The sequence below is a fragment of the Haemaphysalis longicornis genome, unplaced genomic scaffold (assembly GCF_048455015.1).
Source record: "Haemaphysalis longicornis isolate Haplotype H1 unplaced genomic scaffold, Haemaphysalis longicornis Haplotype H1 scaffold_7, whole genome shotgun sequence".
Classification (NCBI taxonomy): domain Eukaryota; kingdom Metazoa; phylum Arthropoda; class Arachnida; order Ixodida; family Ixodidae; genus Haemaphysalis; species Haemaphysalis longicornis.
This window is the reverse complement of record NW_027526422.1, coordinates 19,332,934-19,354,891: the sequence shown is the minus strand read 5'-3', so window position 1 is coordinate 19,354,891 and position 21,958 is coordinate 19,332,934. Positions and strand designations below refer to the sequence as shown.

Genomic DNA, 21,958 nt, shown 5'->3' with positions numbered 1-21,958 from the left:
TTTTTTATTACTGCATTACAAGCAATATCACCAAGTCTTGAAAAGGCGGTGGTTAGAAGGAAATAGTGCTTCTGAGAATGCTTTTCTTGGGGGAAAAGAATATGTAAGCAAGCCAAAAAATCTGCAGAGCATGCTTGACACATTAAACTTGTACTTAACACAATAACTGGGCAACATCTCCAGCTAACTTGTGTACCCTTAAGAGTCAGGGTTTTCCCACTCAAGTTCAAAAGCATCGAGAAGGACAGAGCGCTGGGGATGGCGTAAACTTTTATTGTCAATGGCGGTCGAGGCACAACAGCTTTGAATTTTCGTCTGCAACCAGGTTGTTCTCTTTTCATGTGGCTTTGGTGTCAATATAAAAAGTTTGCTTTGCCGTAAAGCACATGCATCTTTCTGGTTCCTTGCACAATATGCCGTACTGGCCTTTTTCCACCACACTGAAGCTCTGTCAAGTAGCCGGGCTTGTAAATGACACCTACTGTATAAGGAATTTTAGGCTTAACAGCTAATCGCTTTGACATTGTTTTGTCAACATTTTCTGTTTTGTCGCTTATTTAAAAGGTGATGCTCCTAAATGTATTTGGTCTAGACTTCGCTTTTGACATCGCAGTACGCCTAACAGTATGATCAAGACAAGCTTAAATTTCTTGTGCTGATGGTGGTTCCTGAATGATGATTCTGATGGTACTGCGCTTGATATCAGTGGTTTGCGATATGGTTTCAAATGTATGGAAATACAGAGGTGATGATGTCATTCTAAGCCAACTTTTATAGCTTGCAGCCACTTGCCATCGATAGCGCTGTCAATAGCTCATCACACTACCAGTTGCTTCACCTACATTTGAATCGCCCCCGTGGAAGTTGCAACTCCCAGAATTTATTTAATATTAACTCATACCATGGGGCTACGGTAGGGGTGTATGAATATACGAATATTTGAATACAAATTCAGTTGTATTGCTAGGAATAGTTCGATTTGCAAATTAAATCCCCGCTATTTGATTTGTCGAATAGTCAAGTAGATTTTCCAAATGCCTCGCTCTGCCAAATAAAGACGTCGGCACACACACTAACCCACTGGTGCTGCACCGTCTGTTCATTTTCTGTCTACCCAGCCAGAATAATCAAAATCGCACTTTTGACGAGCGTGCTTTGTAGAGGCAATAAATTTTATCGTGCAGTTTGGAGTAACTTGCAATAGTGTCGATTAGGCCGCCATTTTGAATTCTGCGACTCGACGTTAGCGCAGCTTCCAGGAGCTCAATCAGCTGTACCGACAATGCCCCTGCTTTTGCTGTGTTTTTGACAGACCTCCAGTCATTTGAAATCAAAAGAAATGCTTCTTTTTTTTCATGCAGTTGGTGTATGTTCGTTGCGTTTTTTTTGTTACGTTCCAGACAACATAGTTTCAGAACCTTTACAACCCCTTTGTTGAACCGATTAGCAGTCAGTGCACGTCGTCCCGTACTTGCTTATATTTATTTTGTTTGCCATCGGTTTCCGAAGGAGTGCCTCATGGTGTTTCCTGATCATGATACCGTAGCAGGCTGCCCTTACATGTTGTAGCACAGCCAGGATTTGACTGTGATGTTGTGTACAACCTTCAGATAAGCAACACTGTTGCAACACTGCACTGAAAGAGCTGGTCTTTTTTTGTCTCCTCAAATACAGGGACCACAACTCGGGACTGAAAAGTTTTACGTAGGCTTGCTGCTAGATGAAATGAATATACCACTGCTCATTCATTCCACATTTTAAAAGTTTTTATCATGTATCCACATGCATATTTTTGAGTGGTTGGAGGTTGAAGGAGATGGGGCTCATTCCCACATTACAGTATGCTAGACGGAAATCTGTTGCTGCTGTCACAATTCATGGGAGTGCTGGGAAGAGTTTTATTGATACTTGGCCTGGCTTACGAAGGCTTCTTGTGGCTTTCGCTTGACTGCTTTCTATTTTCTTCAGTTTTTTAGTTGGCTTATACAAAGTGTGCTCTTCTAATGAGCTAGTTTGGCCCACAAAAATTACTTATTTACTGGGGGTGGGATACGCTGCTGTTTTCTGGCTATTATTTAATCATATTGAATAAGTAAGCACATTAAAGAATAGGTAAGCATCATGGCAGTGCATTGTAAAAGCTCTGCAAGCACAGCAGAAACCGGTGCATTGACCAGGCAAAAACAAGACAGCAGAATCAGTAAAAGATGACGGAAGCAACAAAACAGCCAACATTATTTTTTTGTTTGTGTTGCATGCAGCTGTTGAAGGTCCTCAATTGACAAGAATTTTATTGACAATGCTTTCATACTGTTAAAACAACCTTGAATAATCTTTTTATAGCATATTGCAGTTCTTGTGAATATGAGTAACTATTGCGCTTGTTCACAGGCCATGCCAAGTAAGAATGAACCACTTCCCAGCATTCTCAGAATGCTGCGATTGTTGAAGTGCCGATCACCTATATACCGTATTTACTCAATTATAAGCACCCCCTTTTTTCCAAGAATGTGAGGCCGAAAGTTAGGGGTGTGCTTAGATTCGAAAAACCTACATTAGCTCCCCCCCCCCACTTTTTTTGTGGCTGTATTTTGACGTGATGGGTGCAAGGAATAATGTTTTATTTGACCAATATTCAACCGAAAAACAGGCACAGGCAGTGAACCCACTGCTTTTGCATGATACCCAGTCAACCTCACTACCATTAGAGCCCGTTGTGCCGCTGGGGCCGCCACTCTCAGAATCCCACAGCAGCAACATATTCTGTTCCGTTGCAGTGGTTTGTAATTGAAAACTTCATAAATGACTTGGCCACAACATAAACTGCGGCCCGCTTCGATGCATCTGAAATCCACCTTGTGATGGATGCTTAGAAAAGGGGGTGTTTAGATTGGCATGCAAGCTTTTTTTTTTTTTCCAAATTTTTTCCTGAAAGTAGGGGAGAGTGCTCAGAATCGAGTAAATCCGGTACCTAAACACAAGTGCCAAAGTCCCCTTATAATTTATTATTGAACTGCAGGGGATGGGAGAGCGATGTTTTTTACCCCCTAGTTCCATCCAGTTTGAAAAAGGCTGTTTGCTGGCAGTGTAGAGATAGAGGTGCCAATTCTGTGTCCCCCCCTACCTTGATCTTGTAGCCCCTGTTGGTGTGCATGATGAGATAGTGGGCGATGCCGCTGGGCTGGAGGCTCCTGGGGACCCGCAGGGAGAGGGCGAAGCAGCCGGGCTTGGTGCTGCTCTGGCGCACCAGGAAGGACCCGATGGGCTCCTGTCCCAACACTTCCAGGGCAATCTCCCTGCGAGCGGTGGGAGGTGTGCATTAAACTAACACTTGCGAGGTGCCCCCACAGCACTTGCATCGTGTTTTCTCTCTGGTAAAGGGCTGCCACTGTACGAGTTCACCTGCCTGTAAGAACGCTTTACTAACTTGCAAGTAGTGCCATGCCTGAAGGCAAAGTTGTGCTACAATTCTGGCAGGTGCATAGTGCAGTGCCTAGTTTCGGCTCTGTTGGCTCACAGGTTTGTAAAAGCAATGGCGCAGGTTAGACCAGCTAGTTGGCACTCGAAGCCTTTACAACACAGCAAAGGAAGTGCGCCAAAGTATGGCCACTCGGAGAAGGAAAATTTTCTATTATGCGGTTGCGAGGTGCTCAAGAAACAGCTTAGAGTAGCCTGAGGTGTTTGCGATGTAGTAGACAGTTCTTCCTGTATAGCGCCAGCCATCAGCCTATTGGGGTATGCACCGCACCATGGAAGAGTGCCATGCAATCAAGTCCCATCTAGAGTCAAGGGTATGCGTGCACGCTCGTAGCAACGGATGAAGAAGTATGGCAGGTGCTCAGTGCATGAGATAGATCTGCCATCTTGTGGACGCTTGTACCTACGCTCACCTCGCTTCTGCCCCTGCAAATAAACCCCCTTCAACCAACTACCAGAGGGTCGACTATATTCGTTACAACATATATATATACCCTTGTTAACATAAAAACTCCTAAGCCGTTGCTTGGCTGTGCTTTTACAGATGAAGCGAAAGCTCCGAGGTCATACAAAGTGAGGTAGCAATAACAGTTTTGTTATGCCATTCGGCATTCTTGGGATGCAGTACACTTTCACAAAAGGTAAAAAATACAATCAGCCATCAACATTAAGTAAAGGCTTATGGTTAATTCAGTAATAAAACTGGGAATGAGCACATGTGCAGTGTAGTCAGGTGCCCCCCTTCCCTCCCTGCCTCCCACAGGAAGAATGCTGTTTTTAGGTTGGCATAAGACAGTGTTTTTTGTTGCATCGGGCATTCATCTAGCACGGGGCACTCCATATATATATATATATATATATATATATATATATATATATATATATATATATATATATATATATATATATATATATATATATATAAAAAAAAGTCACCTGGGAATTCCAGCCTGATACCATGGTGCTTCTCGAAGCTCTTCTTCTTCATTCATGTTGAGAGAATCATGCCTGCAGAAAAAGATAAAAGCACACACAAAATAAAACTCGGATTAGGCTCCTTTTACACACTAATGCCTCACTTGAGCAATAGGGTACACTTTAGTGGGGAACCATTGGTTAATTTCGATTACCTGGGGGAAAATATCTACACGGCCGATTTTATTTTTCGCCCTTACCAGAAAAAACGGCAGCCGGGTTCAGGATTCTAAGCTACGACCCTTGCACTCGGTAGCACAATGCTCGCATGGGCGCAGAAGTTGGCCTTTCCTTAAAAACATCTTCAAGTGCATGAAATCAAAACATAAACCTTCCAGTGAGGAAGTGAGCCAGAAAGCAAACAAGTTTGCATTCAGGGGTCATGGCAAGCAGATAGTTCGTAGTCCTCTTTTCATGTTAGTCATTTATGGCGAAATACACAAACTGATGCATTTATTTTTATTTGTTTACTCTCAGGGTCAATTGGCATTACGGAGGGGATAGTTATGGAGAACAGACAAAAACACAAATATGCCAAGTTGTAAAGTTTATACAGCAAACTTCGCAGTTACACGCCCTTATCAACAAAAGATCGCGGCTTCAGAAGCAGTGAGGCTTGGGCTGCCATGGATGAGGCATGCAGTGTCAAGTGAATCGTTCTAAAACTGGTGCAGCTTGCTATCTGTGGTAATGGAGGAGGTAGGAATTTGTAGCTTTAAGAGAAACGTTTTAGCGGAAAAATGCAGTAAAAATCGTGGAAAATGTGTGATTTTGCACCGCTAATTACAAGCGTTTTAAGCAACCATACTTCCTTAGAATCCCGTGCACAAGATAATCCGGCACAGCTATAGAATTCTGAAACGTGTATCAAGCTCCGCGGTGAACTATTATAATCAGCAATACGTGAAACCCTGCACACTTCGGGATCACCTTAAGGGTTAAACATGGCATTATTTGCATTTTGGTAAAGGCACAGTAAGAATGCGAGTTACAGCCATTTCACAAAACCCTAATACATCCTAGAAGCTGATGTATTTGAAATCGAGAAAGGCACGAAAACTTTTGAAATGTCGCTTCGAATAACACTGGCTCTCCAATTCCTGACTCTGAAGTTCCAAATATCCTGAACGCAACTTTAAGCACAATTTTTTACGAATGAACCTCTGCATGACATTCCTGATGTGTCGGCCTTTGCGTACCCACCTATGAACCCCATCATTTTTGAACCACAGTTAATGTGGTTGAGTCACTAAAATGTTCATCATCTATTGGTGTCGACAGGAATAATTAAGGTATTAAAAAACACTAAACATATTTGCAGATTTTTCATGTCACTCATTTTTCAAGAATCTTTAAATACCGGATGCACACCATGCGACTGGTGGGCAGGTAAGGTTGTTCCAGTCCATAAAAGCGGAAGCTGGTCATGCCCGAACAATTATTGCCCGATCTCTATCACTAGCATTTGCTGCAAAATAATGTGGCACATTTTATACTCGCCCATTGCTACATTTCTGAAATCTGTGCAGTTATTTTACCCAAATCAGCATGGTTTCTGGAAAGGTCATTCGTGTGATACCCAACTTGCTCTTTTTCTTCATGACACCCACTCGAGCCTCAATCGCAACCCCACCGACGCAATTTTTATTGACTTTGAGAAAGCGTTCGACAAAGTTCCCCACGCTCGCCTTCCTCCTAAAAATATCGTCCCTTAACTTCACCCATGTGTTGTTAACTGGATTAAAGGTGTTTTATCATGCCAACAGCAGTTCGTCTACGCTAATTCTCATTCATCATCTTTAGCACCCGTAGGCTCAGGCGTACCGCAAGGTACGGCCTTTGGACCACTTCTCTTTTTTATATATATGAATGATTTGCCTTAAGCTTGGCGCCTTGGTCAGGCTAACCTCACCAGTATCATTAAAGACTATTCTCTCTCTCTCTCTCTCTCTCTTCCAACATTTACTCTTGTATCCACCTTTTTTCAGGCGATTGTGTAATTTATTATCCAATCACCAACACCTCTGATACTTCAAGAAGAGCTTAATCGCATCCAACGGTGGTGCAGCACTTGGCTGATATCCCCGCACGTATCTAAAACTAAGCTAATGTCCTTTCAGCATCGCTGTAATTACGTCTTACCAAATTATAGTATTAATAATATTCTTATCCACAGTACCGATTCACTAAAATACCTTGGCGTCTATATATCATGTGATTTAAGTTGGTCCACTCACATTGATAGCATAGCCCATTCCATTAACCGGGGACTTGGATATATTCGCCGAAATTTTGCCTTGACGTCTCCTTCTGTTACACTACTCGCTTACATAACTTTTGTCCGACTCAAGCTTGAGTATTCTATCGCCGTCTTTGATCCTCACCAAATTTAATTGATCAGTGTTCTTGAATCTGTCCGAAATCGCGCAACAAGTGTTATACTTTCCGAATACTACCGTGGTTACAGCACCTCCGCCCTCAAAACCCAGCTTAACCTTCCCACTGTTGTTTCCTGCCTCGTAGGATAGCACAACTTTGTCTTTATCACAAGTTTTTTTTTAATTCTTTGCCCATCGAAATTCAGCACATCGAGAGGACCGTTCGAATTTCGCGCACCACCCATCTTAAGGCAGTGTATCCTGAGCATGGCCGCACCATTACTTTTCAGCAATCGTTTTTTCTGCGCACTACTGGAAACTGGAATGACACTGCCATGATAATCGATTCTCAGCATTTTAAGTGGACCAGTGAAGCGCGCCCATGATGTTTCACGACATTACCTTATACCATATGCCGTGTGTACGCCCATTCCTCGCGTAATGCCCCAAGTCGGGGCCTTTGAGGAACCACTAAATAAGTAAATAAAGCAAAGAATGTGAAAATTGAATATTGCTTCACTAAGTCGGTCTCCCGAAATCGGATTCACAAAACACCGCTAAAATGAATGCTGGGAGGCGGTTGGCGAATGTATGCTTTCGAATAGCAGCCTTGCAGACATATCGGCAACCTCACGCTGGCATGTTTCCAAGACGCGTTTTCCCGGCGCTGGCACTGTTACGCGAAGCTGGCTTCACTGCACGCACACCGTTGATGAGGCGAAGGAGCCTTTTGCACAATTACGTGAGGACATTGCAGTGAAGACACGGTACAGCGAAAATGGGGCTGAGGCAGCGTTAGTGCGTCGGAAAAAATGAAGAGAAAGCAAAAGAAAACGGCGTCCGCAAGACATATGGACGCCTAAAAGCCAAAAGGGCGTGGAGGGACTTTCAAAAGAAGTTACTCTGCCATGTGAGCTGAATGAGAGGGCGCTTGCGGCCGTGGTTGTAGGCCTGCACACCATATCTCTCTCCCTCTCATTTTGTTGGGGGTTGAAAGCCTTCATCGTTTCCGTAATTTCTATGAAAACTGCGACCTTCTACGTTTCGCTAGTTGATCAGTATTCGTTAATTAAAAAACAAGAAGCCCACCACATGTACTCGCACGCACTACAATATCGTTTTTTTTTTCTTTCTGTGTTGTACGTCTGTCCTGTCTTGTTCATTGTTTCTTTATGTAACCTATGCCCTGTGGCAAGAAGGCGCAATTAAAAAAAAAAATGTACTCGATAGTGTTATTCATAGGGTTAACAAATTACTCCCCTCACAAAGACGCGAAGAGAATAAAACATGAATGGCTGCACGTGTCGCATCCTTTCATGACTTGCGAAACCTACCAGCCAACCTTTGACGGTCGGCCACCGCAAGTGCGGTCAGCGATGCAGAAACTCAATAAATAAACAAACAAAGCTAGGTGATATAGAGGCTGTCAAAATTGAAATTTTACTTTTTGGTCATCCCAAAACAGCGGTCGAAGGAAAAAAAAGAGACAAGTCCTACCGACGGAAATAAAATCAGCGGTTTAAGTCGTCGTGACGACCTAATCCTTCCGTGCCACGCTGTCACAGAGACGTCGTATTAAATGCATAACCGGCAGACGTTTCCGAATCAGCCTGTTCCGACACGGCCGTCAGCGGTTCTTTGTGACGCTCATCTCGGGAGGGGGGCTTTCACGTCCCGCACAGAACAATGACCGAAGCGGCCTGTCGTAAAGAGAGATGAATCCAAGCCAAGCCGAATCGAAAACCTCGTGCGTTGTGCAACGCATACAAAGAGATATCGAGGCGGCGGCTCACGCAACGCTGAGAAGCAGTAACGTTGCCGAGAAACCGCTTCAGCCAAGCGCCAGAAGCCTTTGTCTTCCTTTTGCTGCGTGCCTCGAACAGAAGGGGGAAAGTGAGAGATGGGAAAGAAGGTGGCGGAGGAGTGTGTGCCTCAACAACAGCCGTTGCGGTGTATGATCCGGCCCGTCCCTTTTGTGTTCCGGCTCGTTTCCGGTCGTATAAATCAAGCGCCGGCGAGCACGGACCTTGACTCGATAGCTCGGAGTAGCGCTAACTCGGCGCGCTTTTTCGCTTCGCAGTGTTACCCCCGTGCGTTTCGCGGCGAGTGCTGCAACGCAGTCGTGATTCAAGCAGCGGCTTTCCCCCCTCCTTATAGAAAAAGATCTGCGACAAGCAACTTGGTTTCTTTCTTTTACTTTTGAGGACGAGCAAAAAAAATGTATTCTTTTTTCGCTTCATCCTTTCCTTCGCGAGTTTCTCGTTCCTGGTTTTAATCCTAAGCGCGATGCAGCAGAATCGTGACTTCGAAGTGTCATTCGTTGGCGATGATGCTCAAGCAGACGAAAGTTCTGCCTCCTTCTTTTTTTTTTTTCTTTTTTCCCCCTCCATTTTCTTCGTACGCGACGTCTTCTCAACTCGAGGACGGTCCACTGAGGACGCGTCTCGCTCTGCCCGAAACTTTCGTCTCGAATGTGTGAGAGTTCACGCCGCTTCGTCGCGGCTGCGCCAAGTTCGGCACGCAAACTGCCTTTGCAGACGATGAATAGAGTAATAAAAAGCGGGCCAGCGAATGCGATAGCAGGAAAGTACAGCGAATTCATACCCGGATCTACTTCAAAGCCTTCTGGAATTTCGTTTCGTTCGTTCCCATGGTGTGCCTTTTTTATTTACTTGTTCAAACGATTTTCTCGCACGGATGCAGACGATGCTTTGTTCGGATGATTAACCCGCTGAAAGAGGAACCCAGCTGAGAGAGGGAGAAAAAAAAAAAAAAGGTGTGAAAACAAGAATATGCGGAAGCGTTGTTGTTCGAGGAACCAAGTTGGCGAAAAAAGTGTAAATAGGAAATATGCGGAAGTGTCGTTTATGTTCTGTACGCAGACGCTGGCACTTCTAAGCTTTTCGGAGTACCCGGTTCTGAAAGCAAGCGTGGAAATGTCGCAGAATGCCACGCTCGGCTAGACTGGGTCCTGGTCGCGAGTCAAGCGCAAATTCGAGAGCTTGGCAACGCCAACTCACTTTGCATTTGGCCGAAAATCAACAATATTGCCGAAGTTTCGACATTACTAGGCAGCTCCGCCGAATGTTGTATATGTGAACAAAAAACAAACGAATCAAGAACTGGTCAAAAATGTAGTGGGGCGTTGCGATGAAGCAAGGTAGGTTTCAAGTTATGATATAAGTCACGTGTTCAGTTGTATATTTTATGATACGATGACACAGCGCAGTCGGTCAGCTAGCTGCACGCTGAGTGCTGTCATCGACTAATGTGCAATATATGCGTGGTGCTTGCGCTGTTACAATTCATTGAAGTCCAAGAGAACTGAAGCAGAAATCGTCAGAACGGTAATATTAGAGAGTTTTAGCATAGCGGCTCCCATACGCTACGCTAAGGTTAGCGGGTAGCGGGACCGGACTGCGCATGCGCGCGCGGGGAGTGCGAGGAGGTTGCCCCTCAGCGGAGGGAAAGAGCGGGCATGGCGAAGGCCGGCCGGCGGAACTAATCCCCCCACCGGAACGAATTTTCACCTTCCCAGTCGGGCCCCGCTACCCGCCGTTGTAAAGTTAGAGGACGGTACCCACTCTCTAGAGAGTTTCAGCGTAGCGGCTAGCGTACAGTACGCTAGCGGAGGCGCGTACCGGGACACGACTGCGCATGCGCGCGCGTGCACGGCGAAGCGGGCCGTCCCGCATCGGAACGAATGCGCGCATGCCTAGTAGGGACCCTGTGTGCGCCGCCGCTACGCTAAAGCTCTCTATTATTCTACTAACGATGATATGATCGTACGAGTAAAATTATGTACTTTCGGATCTTGAGACTTGAGCACGGCCGCTGCGGTCGCGATCGCACCCGCTTCCTGGGGCTCAGAAGCACAACGCCTCGGCCACGAAGCCACCACAGTGTGTCATAATTTTGCTGGATTTTTTTTTCTCTCTTAACGTTGAGATTGCCGGTCGGACGTTGCGAGGTAGCTCGCATCAGCGCATATTGCTAGAGATAGCATTCAGGGAATGCCTTAGACAGGTTATGCTTTAGGACAGGTAAGCGCTATGCACAGATGTATTTATATTTAGATGGCAGAATGTTGGCAAGTCTTGACGCCGGCCTCGCCACGAGAAGAAACTGTGAGTTAAAATATAAAGGACGATAGAGTTATTTTAGCTGCGTAAGCGTGGCCCTTTGCCCAGCCAACTCGCCGATACGAGTACTCGCGCTCGCATCGCCACGCGGCGCCATATACACCAAACTAACATCCGGCTGTCGAGTGAAAATTGGTTGGCGTTAAACTCCCCCGTTGTTTACTGTGTACGCTCGACGAGAAGAGCCACTCCATCCCGGATCACTTCGGCACACCCTCTTCCTTCAGCCTCCTACTTGTCTCCGGTGCTTCATATTATACGTGCAGGGCACTTTAGGGGCTCGCCTTGTCGTCGTAGCTCGCTCGCTGGACCCAAGTAGAGCCACACGGCGTTACGTCGTAGCAGCTGTCATCGCGGGGTAACCCCGAGGCTTCGAAAGCCAAGCTGTTTATATAGTCATAAGCGTTCGGAACTCGTGAACCGCCGGCGCTTGTCATACATCTCCCCGTTGTTTAGCGCGAAGGAAACCGTAGGTACATTTGAGGCGAAATATACGTAATTAACCGGCAGCGCCCGCGTTCATTTAGTGAGGAACGCTCGTTGGGTTGGTTTTTACTAAGCAAAAAAAAAAAAAAAAAAAAAAGAGGCAGTGCAACGCCGGCACGTGCGGGAGGAAAAGCAAGCACAAAAAGAACAGAGCCCCCGCTAGCGCGGTTTCAGGCCGCGGGCGCGTGAGAACTGCAAAGGCGGGAAATTCGAATTGCGTTGGGTGGTAGCAGTGGGCGGATAGCGGCGCTACAGCCCATTACGGTGAATCACTGCTCTGCACTTCCTACAGCTTTCACATTGAGTGGAACGGCTTTAATTTTTTTTTTTTTCATTTAGGATGGCGTATAGTGCCCCTAAAAATACGCCTTCCAAGCAACGCAGTCGTGTCTTTAAGTTAAGCCGACTCAAAGGCGATCGGTGCAAACTTTGCCCTTGTAATCTGGCTCTGCCACGTTTCGTGTTTCACAGTGAAGCCTACTCACAATCCCTCTGAACGCTTCCCCGGTGCGACGGCGCGGTTTGAGCAAGAGTTTGAGCCAACCAATAACCAACGAACAGTTCAGCTGGTCACCCACATTCACAGAATGGAATGACACTTTCGGTTCCAGCTTCCGACGATAAATGGAAATGGGACGTATTTCCAAATTTTATTTTCAGTCTCCTCGGGTAAAATCACTGTACGAGGTATACACGGAGGTGCGTATTCGGTATTTGAAACACGCGGGAGCTACGTGGCATAGAGTATACAGTCTCCATGAATAGAGGCCGGTTGGGACGCGGATTGATTTGAGCAAAGACTTAAAGGGACCCTGCAACACTTCTTTCCACTTTTTTGAAATAGTAAATGCTTGCAAAACATGGAAATGCTTGCAACACACCCAGTACTTAGATTAGAAGGTCGCAAAGTACCTCAGCCAAAAATCACTGCTTTATGGCCATAAACTAACTTGTAAACTCGCTCAAAAGATTTTCTCTCTTTCCCAGTCTGGACGTTCTTCGACGGCCCGAATTACGTCACTAAGGCCATGTAGCGGTTGCTGGCCGGTTTTCCTTCAGTTGCAGCAATGAACGCTTTTCGATAACAACTTAAAAAAAAAAGGCACAAAAAACAAAGCAGAAATGCGACGAGAAAATCACGTAGTGCCCGTGCTGGCGATAACTATCAGCCAGTCAGTGAAAACTTTATTATGGCGATAACTATAGCTTTCGCAGTGGTTCCGGACGCGAAAGAAAAAAGTTAAAGCCCTTACCGAAAGTGTTGCAGGGTCCCTTTAAGCGGCCTAAGAAGTTTCGCGTACGGCGAAGAAAGGAAGGAAAGTCAGTGCAGAGGGGATCGAAAAATGAGAAAGTCCTAATCATGGGTGGGGTGGGGAAGGGGAGGTTGGCGGCCGAAGAACGTACCGCCTGGGCGGCGCAGGTGCGAAGGCGACCCTCGCGGCGGCGAGCCTGTGTGGCTGCGGAGATCCCGAGGCGCTCCTCTGGCGGCCGCATGGAGACGCCGAGGAGTGCCGGCTGCGCACGGAGGACCTCGCGCTGCACGCCTCCGAGGACACGGGGCTGGCGCGGTACGAAGAAGGCGTCGACGCCCGCGGAGGCTCCTGCACGCCAGGGCATTGTGTGTCAAGCCTGGCCTAGCTAGAATGAGGAGCTTTCGCGCGTCAAGCTGTCGCCGTTACTCAGTCTTGTGCAGGAGGCTAAAGCCGAGCTGTATTGTTGTACCTGGGTGCGTGATAATTTGCAAGCCCAAACCCTCTCCTGGGCAGTAGGAGGGCCTGCGAGCAGCTGTAACCACGCTGACCAGATCTCTCTGGTCATCCGTGAAAGGGCTAAGGCCAACCCATCTCACCGAGTGACGGCTCAACCACAACAACCACAACCGTTTGCTCCATTAAACGTTTATTCTCTCTCTCTCTGAAAGCACTTTCTTTTATAGCGTTATACTACTGAAAAGCCAGTTGAATGCATATTGTTGTAGATATTCAGCGCAATTATTTGTGGGCAACATTAGCGGACCATTAGCCTGATACACAACATAAGCCGAGCTTTTACGTCACTGAGATTACGGACCGGTTACGTTAGGGTTGTAGATTCCGGAGCTATTGATGAGAACCACCTACTCATAAACGCCGCAGCAGGTGGACAGATTGCCACGACGGCAGAGGCTACGTGAGACAGCGATACCTTCCTGCTGCTACGAGGCTTCCAGGTTGCATGTGGCACACCTGGAGCGGCCAAACGAGCGTACCAAACTTTCGCAACGGAGTGGCGTGCACTCTCACCTCAGTTTGAAACAGCGACGCTGCGAGTTCATTCCGCGGTCAAACTCAGGCACGCGCGCGTACCCTTACGCTGTGAGACTTGAACTAAGAAAACTGCATCAACTGGCTCTGTACTTACCGGAAGCGTAATGTAGATGGATTGCTTTCTGTCTCAAAAAAAAAAAAAAAGTCCCGCAATTATGAGTGCATTTTGAGGGGAGGGTCTCATTGTTTATTGTGACCACCTCTTATAACTTCCTTACTTAAACGAACGAACGCGCACTGAAAAGCTGACTTGGAATGAAGACCATGCTAGTCACGGGGAAAGCGCACTTATAAAGAGCCGCTCTTTATGAAACAAGCACCACGTGACCATGAGGCTCGTTATAAGAGCGCTCAGCTTCCGCGAACACCTTCGCACCCGCACGAGCGAGGGAGCCAGGCGTCGCGCCTCCCATCCGCACTTCAACGTACAATTGCGGAAAAGCATGGGTCGCGAGAGTAGTGATGGTGACGGCCTTTGACGTGCCTCTGCTCCGAGTCCCGCTGCGGCGCGGCCCCGCTGCTGCTGCTGCTGCTGCTGCCAGCTGTCCTCGAGCTTCTTGACGGGCGGCGGCTTGTCGGCGAAGTGCCGGTTGAGCTCGGTGGGCGACGTGTTGTCCTCGTTGCTCGACGGCGACAGCAGGTCCGGCTCGGCTGATTTCGCCTGCAGCCGGTGGCTGGGCGTCACCGGCACGCTCGAGGGCCGCGCGCTGCCCCCGTACAGCTGCTGCTGCTGCTGCTGGAGGCTGCGCACGTTCAGCTCCAGGTAGCTGTCCGCCACGGGGTCCCGGTGCTTGGTGCGACCCGCCACTTTCTTGGCCTGCGCGCGAAACGAGCGCCGAAAGTTCGTTAGGAGACGCTCATGGCATTGCATTCACACTGTAGACACGGTCAGTTATACATCTGAAAAAATAAAAACACAATATAGTCGCGGGATTCTTGGCTGTCTCGAAATTCGCTGTGTGATATAGCGTACCCTGCAGCTACGGCAAGCAGCCTGCAGCTGTTTCTCCTGCGAGGCAGGACGGTTGCATACGTACTAGCGGGCTGCATACACACGGCACTATATAGTACCTTATTCGACGGCACAACCTGTCCTCAAAACATACGCGGTTTGGGACACGTGACGCACAAAAAAAGTAAAACATACGCGGTTTGGGACACGTGACGCACAAAAAAAGTCACTCCGCGATGTCGTCTGCCCACACATGTAAACCTCGATTATTCGACGCCATCAAAACGGAAGCTTCGGTAATTCCAACTGCTCACGCCTTCGTACCTGTGGTTTCACTAACAAAAATTGTTTGGGACGTAAAAAACGGTTCGTTATCATCTGTCGCCCCGCTGGACGCCAAGTTATGGAACTGCGTATATAGGAAAGAAAAAAATAGAAAATGATCCACTCAATACCTTGGCATCGGAAAAGTTTGGACACATTTCTGCTTCCAATGACAACGCTCCACACTGTTTCCGAATATCTACATTCTCCCTTATGGTTTGTATGCTTTGGCTTTCTTTTTATTCTGATTTTGATTTGATTATGATGTTTAACGCGTCGATGCCTCACAGACGATGAGGCGCCCCGGGTATAGAGCCCGGAATTAATTTTGACCACCTGGGGATGTTTAACGTGCTCCGAAATCTCGAACACACGGGCGTTTTCGCTTTTCGCCTTCATCACAAAAGCGGCCGCCACGGCCGGCAGTCGAACCCGCGTCCTTGAACCCAGCAGCACAACGCCTTAGCCACTGAGCCACCGCGGCGGGTCTATTTCTAATCCGACATTCAACATTTTTTCGTCGTGCTTCGCCCGCACATTTAGTTCGCCTCCATTGCTATTTGTCGTTGAGCTGTATAGTTCCCATCCCACCGACTCCTGACTATCACGTGACCCGAAACAAAGCCTAATGCCATCACGGAAGCAGCGGGATTGCGAACCGCGCGGGTACCGGTCTGTCGGGAGGGCAGCCGAAACGGGATTGCATGTAGCACACGTAAAGGCCCCCCAACCCACTCACCCTTTCCTAATCTTCCCGGATTAAAACACAATGCGCATGAGCACGTCCGAATTACCCGCAGTCAGTGGGACTCGCTCGCGGAAGAGCCGCCTATGTGTCGTCTAACGCACAATACATGCTCGACAGAACCGGTGTCATTTCTGCAACAACGCTTTGTTGGGGGCCGACAAGCTTGCATGCGACAGACGGCATTTGCATTCGCGTTGGTTTTTACCTGAAGTTAATTTGAATATTTTGACAAGAGAGTTTTTCTTTTTATTTTCTGCTGCCTAATACAAGCTTCAATATACTTTTTTTTCGCCTCGTCGTCCTCCTCCTAGTACAGGCAACGCCAAATCTCTGGTGGTCTGCGGCGAAAGTTTGTCTCAAACTGGAATTGAACTGTCGATATATGATAAACGAAATCAACGGCGTCTTCTTCTTTGAATATTTGTGCATGGGCGAGTGCACAGAGCCGTATACATCCCCACACCCCTCCCCCAAATGTTTTTTGCGTGTGTTTCTGAGGAGGTTGTCGGCCACACCACGGGCATTTAAGATGCAATCAAAATTCTTCTCAGGCCAGAGTTTGGGGAAGGTGTAAACCTTTACCCTTCTCCCCCTTCCTTGCACGTGGCCGCAGCGCTGAAGACAAGATACCGCTTCTGAACGGATCGGTTCCATCCAATGCAGACGTGTACAGCCGTGCGGATTTGCCTTGACAGATCCCATTAAAATCCCGGTGTAACTCGCTCTTCCCTGACCGGCCCTTTTAAAACTCCCACAGGGCGCAGGAAAAGATTTCTTTTTTTCTTTCTCAATAATATAACAAACACGAAACTAAGAAAAAAAGGAATGGACGTCCTGTCCCCGTTGGCGTAGGATTGACGGCCAGCGTGTGCGCAAGTTTCGGGCTGCGAAGGAGCCGATTGAAAAGGATTCTTCCCGCGGCACCGAGCGATTCCGCGTCTTTCAGCGGGGAGTGCCGTCGACGAAAGGTGTCCAGACTAACGGGGGCCCGCGGGGCTCCTGATCGTCGAGCACGCACCTCGCTCTTCGCCAACGTTCGGAAAATACGAAATGCGTCGCGAATGCGGACAAGGGAGCAAGCAGATGCTGTGCCGGATTGGAAGTGTGTGCGTAGAAGTACATGTGTGTTATATTACACAGAACACCCCGGAGCGACTGCGTGTTCCCCACGCACACGCCTGGTGAACCAAAACTCGGCGCTTCGTATACAAAAAAAAGCGTATAAAGGCAGAGGAGCTGTTATTCTCTGTTCCACTCTTAATGTCTGCCTCTCACGCCGTTCGCGAATCGCCGTGTTGAGCCTCAGCCTGTTATTGGAGCACGGTGATCCGTGCACTCGCGCCACTGTACGAACTTGGAATCCTGGGCTCGCTATTGAAACTCACCAACCGTAAACTCGCTACTCGGCATTCGAAAATGGCGACGCAGCCCGCCGGCGTTAGTGAATCACGAGGGATTCATCCGAACTCGACAGTAGTTCTTCACAGACCGAAGAGGAGGATGGCGAGGGATCTTCGGCGCTAACATTATTGCGCATCAGCCAAGTGCTATCTCTTTTCCCTGTTGTGTTGAGCTTTGGAAGAAAAAAAAACCTGTGGTTGATTCCTGTCATAGGAAATGGTAAAACAGGAAAGTGAAATGTGCAGTGAAATATGCAGCTGAGCATGATTGTGACGTCCTGCTGGCGGATCGCTTCGGCAAAGGTGTACTGGCGTCATTTCCGTGACGGATATGACGTCAGTGAAATTTTGGCGTATCCCGACATAAAACACTTTCGTGTTAAAATATAAAACACGAAAACGAACAACCCTAAGTATAACGTGCACTTCAGTACTAAAGGTTGCTTCCCCGCAAGAAGACCCTGTGTGCAGGGGTGCACCCTTTACAGGCCGCTTGCTTCGTCGTACTGGCGTCACTTCCCTAACGGATATGACGTAAGTGAAATCTTCGTGAATCCCGGAGTAAAACACTTTTGTGTTAAAAAGCATAGTGCAACATTAACATCACTGCCGACTGTGTCATGACAATACCTTAGATTTCTCGTTTTCGCTGACATTCCGCTGACCGCAGATGCGAGCTCGCCTAATTTCATTAGGCGGTCGAAGGCACCCGATCATAACGTGCCGTAAGACCCTTTATTGATCTCGAAACACCGGCGATACTTGCAAGGCGATCTAAAGACAGGAGAGAGAGAGAGAGAGAGAGAGAGAGAGAGAGAGAGAGAGAGAGAGAGAGAGAGAGAGAGAGAGAGAGAGAGAGAGAGAGAGAGAGAGAGAGAGGGGGGGGGGGGGGGGCAAGAAAGTCTGGTTTGGTACCATGAAAGAGAAGACAAACAGGAGGAGGAAGAGGGGAAAAATTACATAGAAGCCTTGGCGCACAATTGACCAGATTCTATCATGATTCCCAAAGGTCAATCATGCCGACTACACCTCACGGGTTAGAGCATGTTCTATTTCTTTCCCGCTCTCGCTTACCCTGGTGCAATCGCACTTGCGTAATGCTGTGAAGTAACCGCTGCCACTTGCCCAAATCTTTGCAAATTTAAAAGTGCCGCTTCTCGCGAGTAACAGCTAATCGCGCTTTTCGGGCTCCAATCAGTTCCGGCTCTTGTCCTCACCGAAACGAGGTGCAGAGCACCGCCGGGCGCCCGTATGGCCCGCTACAGAAATTGCATGCAGCGCGCCGCGAAAAGCGAGCCTTGAACCAGCGACGGGTACAGGGAAGCCCCTCGGGGTTCAACCGGATGGCAGGCCGCGGCATGTCGTGCAGAAATGTCCAGTTTTCCGGCGCGCCGGTGTCCGTGACAATGGCCACTGCTCCATCGTCGTTCGTCTCCCGAATCGCAGGGTACGTCAGCGGCATCACCGATGCGACACAACATGCAGCAGGCAAACAGCACTGCTTGTCATCTAGTCACAAATCCAGAGCCACGGCACTCAACGGTAGAAGGTGTACTTAACTGTGCAATAATGCCGTCAAGCATATACCACTGATATATAGGAGCTCAAGTTAAGAAAAATAAGTGGATTTGGGCTGGCGACGTAGTGCAGGGAACTGACAACCGGCAGACGACCAAGGTAATGGACAGGCTACCGAGAGACGGAACTAAAGTACAGGACCGATAACTCGGTGGAGGGGCGGGATTAGAAAATTTGGTGACAAATAATTGGTTCGGACAGTGCAGGAGCTAGAAGTCAATGGGAGAGGTTTTCATTTGGCAGTCGACAGAAAAATGATGATGATTATGATGATGATGATGATGATGATGATGATGGTGGTGGTGGTGGTGGTGGTGGTGGTGGTGATGACGACAATGATGGTGGTAAAAAGATGTGGTCACCGAGACGAAGAAGATGGCGATGGTGATGATGACGACGACGATGATTATACACCGCTGTCAAAGTGTAGAATCCAACCGTGATCTTAGCGCTGGCGCGCAGTCTGCACTGCGATGCACGGAACAAGGCTGCACGCCGTACGCACGGGTGCCCGCAGACGCGCGCATCTGAAACGGCTCACGAGCACAAACAAAAGCGGTGCCCTGGTGCAATCTATCCGCGAACCGACGCCCGCGGCGGCGGAGGCAAGGGCTGCGCTGCCAGCGAGGAGACAAATGCCGGGTTCTGTCGCTGACAAGTTGGCCCCGCACGACCCCGAGGCGGCAACCGGCGGCCGATTCGTCGCGAAGCGAGCCGGGAGATCCGCGGTGACGACCACCGGCTCTTTTGCTGCTATCGATTTGTTTCCTCTTCTCTCTCGCTCTCCTTTTTTCTAACGCCCCACATTTGTCTGTGTGGTGTCGAAGAAAAAGGAGGCGGCACGAAGGGCTCCGCGCAGAAACGACGGGTAACGAAAGCGAGCGAACGGAGACGATGCCTCTTCGGCACAGAGTTGCGGAGTTGTGTTTCGGATTTAGGGCAATTGAGAATCTACTCGGTTCTTCTCTTGAGTCAGCGTTGGCGATTAAACGAAACAACCAATTCACGAGCCCGCAAAATTCAGTGAAGAGGATGTGTGAGCTCAATGGGAATTCTAACACGCAATCGAATGGAACGAAATGGAAATACGAAGCCGAGGTTTAAAAGAAAGCGTTGGAGACTACAAGACCCGTACACCGGAACCTTGGAACGTAAATAAATGCATCACAAACTGCGGGACACAAATTATTGCGTACTTATTACCTATAGTGTTAAATACTGTTTTTCATTAAAAGAAAAGTCGCCGTTTTAACGCTTTCATTCAGAGAGTTGCGCGATATAATTTGTAAATCCAATGCACCGTAATGAGATCTGTTTCCAGGCTGTACCTGACATTTCTAATTGCTCTGATTTGTATTGTGAACTTTACTACACTTGTTTTGTACTAGTGTACTATTTTACGCTTGTTTTGTAACTACAGTCACACCCGATTATAACGAACCCGGATAGAGCAAATTACGCTATGTATCGAACAAAAGCAAATCTGTTACGAAAATGCATGGGAAGCATATTCCTTACAACGAAGTTCACATCGGATATATCGAACTCAGCGCGCCTACAATTGCCACAGAAATGCGTTGTCTCGGAGCGGCGATTTAGGTGCTGATTGGCCATGATTGAGATGTTGAGCCTCGCATGGACCGACGTGATGCCCGACACCTTCCGTAACTGTTTCAGACGCACGGGATTCACGACGGAGCCCATCCAGCCAGCCAGCGAGTCCGGACCAAGACGGCATCATCGGCGAACTGCGCGAGGAGCTCGCCAACATGAGCCCCTCGAGCGCACACACCGTCGCCGATGTCATGGCAGCTGGCACTGCTGAAAGCACTGAAGAGACTGAGGATGTCACAACGTAAAGCCGTCTGGCGCTTTATGAAGCGCTTTTGCCAGTCGATGTTCTCCGCCAATATTGCTTCGATATTGAAGGACACGTACTTGAACTGGTGCAAACGATGTCTCGTGTAGAGAATGCGGTGCTAGTTGGCGCCGCCAAAACGAAAGTGAAAACAAAAATCACCCCTTTCTTGCGAAGTAGGCAGTTAAAGCGGAAAGTAGCTTTATCGCATGCAATAAATGGATTGTTTTGTGTAAGGTAATAGCATACTTTATGTGTTCGTTTCGTTAATAGGGAATTGCAGGGGGTCCCGCGTATTGCGAACTCGTAACAAAAAGTTCTTTATAGGCGGGTTCGGCTATATCGAATTACTGGATATATCGAACTAATCGCGGCGCATATTACAGTTCGCTATAACCGGGTTTGACTGTATAGTACACTTTATTTGTAATTCCTCTCGTCACGCTTGACTTGCTGCTCCGTGTGTAAGGTGGCCAGGGCCCTTCAAGCTGTTTTAATGGCTTTTTCCTGGTCTTCCTACAACTTGGCTGTAAAATAAATTCAATTCAATTCAACTCGAAAGGTTCGCGACAATCACTGCGCACCAAAGTACACAGTTAGCCCACCAAGAGAGACGTTTACGCCACGTGTTTAGGAGATTACCTTGGGTTTTAATGCGCGGCGTAGGTATACGTACACGTTAGTCGGGGTATTTACGGTATTTCGTCTCCATCATAGCCAGGATGGCCGTGGCTTGCGGTTGAGCGAACAAACGCACGCACATCAGGAGAACGCCTTTGTCGCGTGGCGTCTGTACTACTAACTCTTTTCGTAGAAATTTATTTCTGGCCCAATGTTTGTGTTAGTAGATGCGCACGCACCAACTAATGCATCCCGTAAAGGTTCGCGGTCATGAGGGTAAGAAGCCAATTTATGGAGCATGAGGGTGAGCATTGGGTTCAACACACCCCGCATAAGCTCGGGTTAATGAAGGTAAGGAGCTCCCGTGACTCTTTCACATCAATTAAAATGGTAACGTCACGTCCCGTTCGAATAGAAAAGCTGTTAAAGTATGGTATCTTCCACACACAGTTTTATTTCGTATTATAATACGCCCCAGCTAGAGTAAAAAAAAAAATCGTGGAGAGGTTCATAGCTTCCTCTAATCACCGTTCTTCGCCGTGCTCCTCCTTCAACCATTAGTTTAAAAAATTAACAGTGGTTTAGCCCGGCTATACCGGATGTACGTATACGTGAGCTAAGGTTCAGCTGGTTATTCTTAGGTTTCCTGGTTGTCTAGGATTAGCTTGATCATCATGCTTACTGCTGCTAAAACGATTTCCAATCCAATCCAA

General features: G+C 47.9%; 1 protein-coding gene across 4 annotated transcripts in view; it reads right to left on the bottom strand.

Annotated features, from left to right (window-relative positions):
* LOC144144663 (uncharacterized) overlaps positions 1 to 21,958 on the bottom strand; it is a 185,304-nt gene that overhangs the window by 9,102 nt on the left and 154,244 nt on the right. For all 4 annotated transcript variants that reach the window (XM_077676192.1, XM_077676189.1, XM_077676190.1 and 1 more), the window contains 4 exons: positions 14,249 to 14,581; positions 12,863 to 13,059; positions 4,414 to 4,485; positions 3,125 to 3,296 (listed from right to left, as the gene is read on the bottom strand). In XM_077676192.1, coding sequence (XP_077532318.1) covers positions 3,125 to 3,296; positions 4,414 to 4,485; positions 12,863 to 13,059; positions 14,249 to 14,581 — 774 coding nt within the window. The remainder of the gene's footprint in view (positions 1 to 3,124; positions 3,297 to 4,413; positions 4,486 to 12,862; positions 13,060 to 14,248; positions 14,582 to 21,958) is intronic.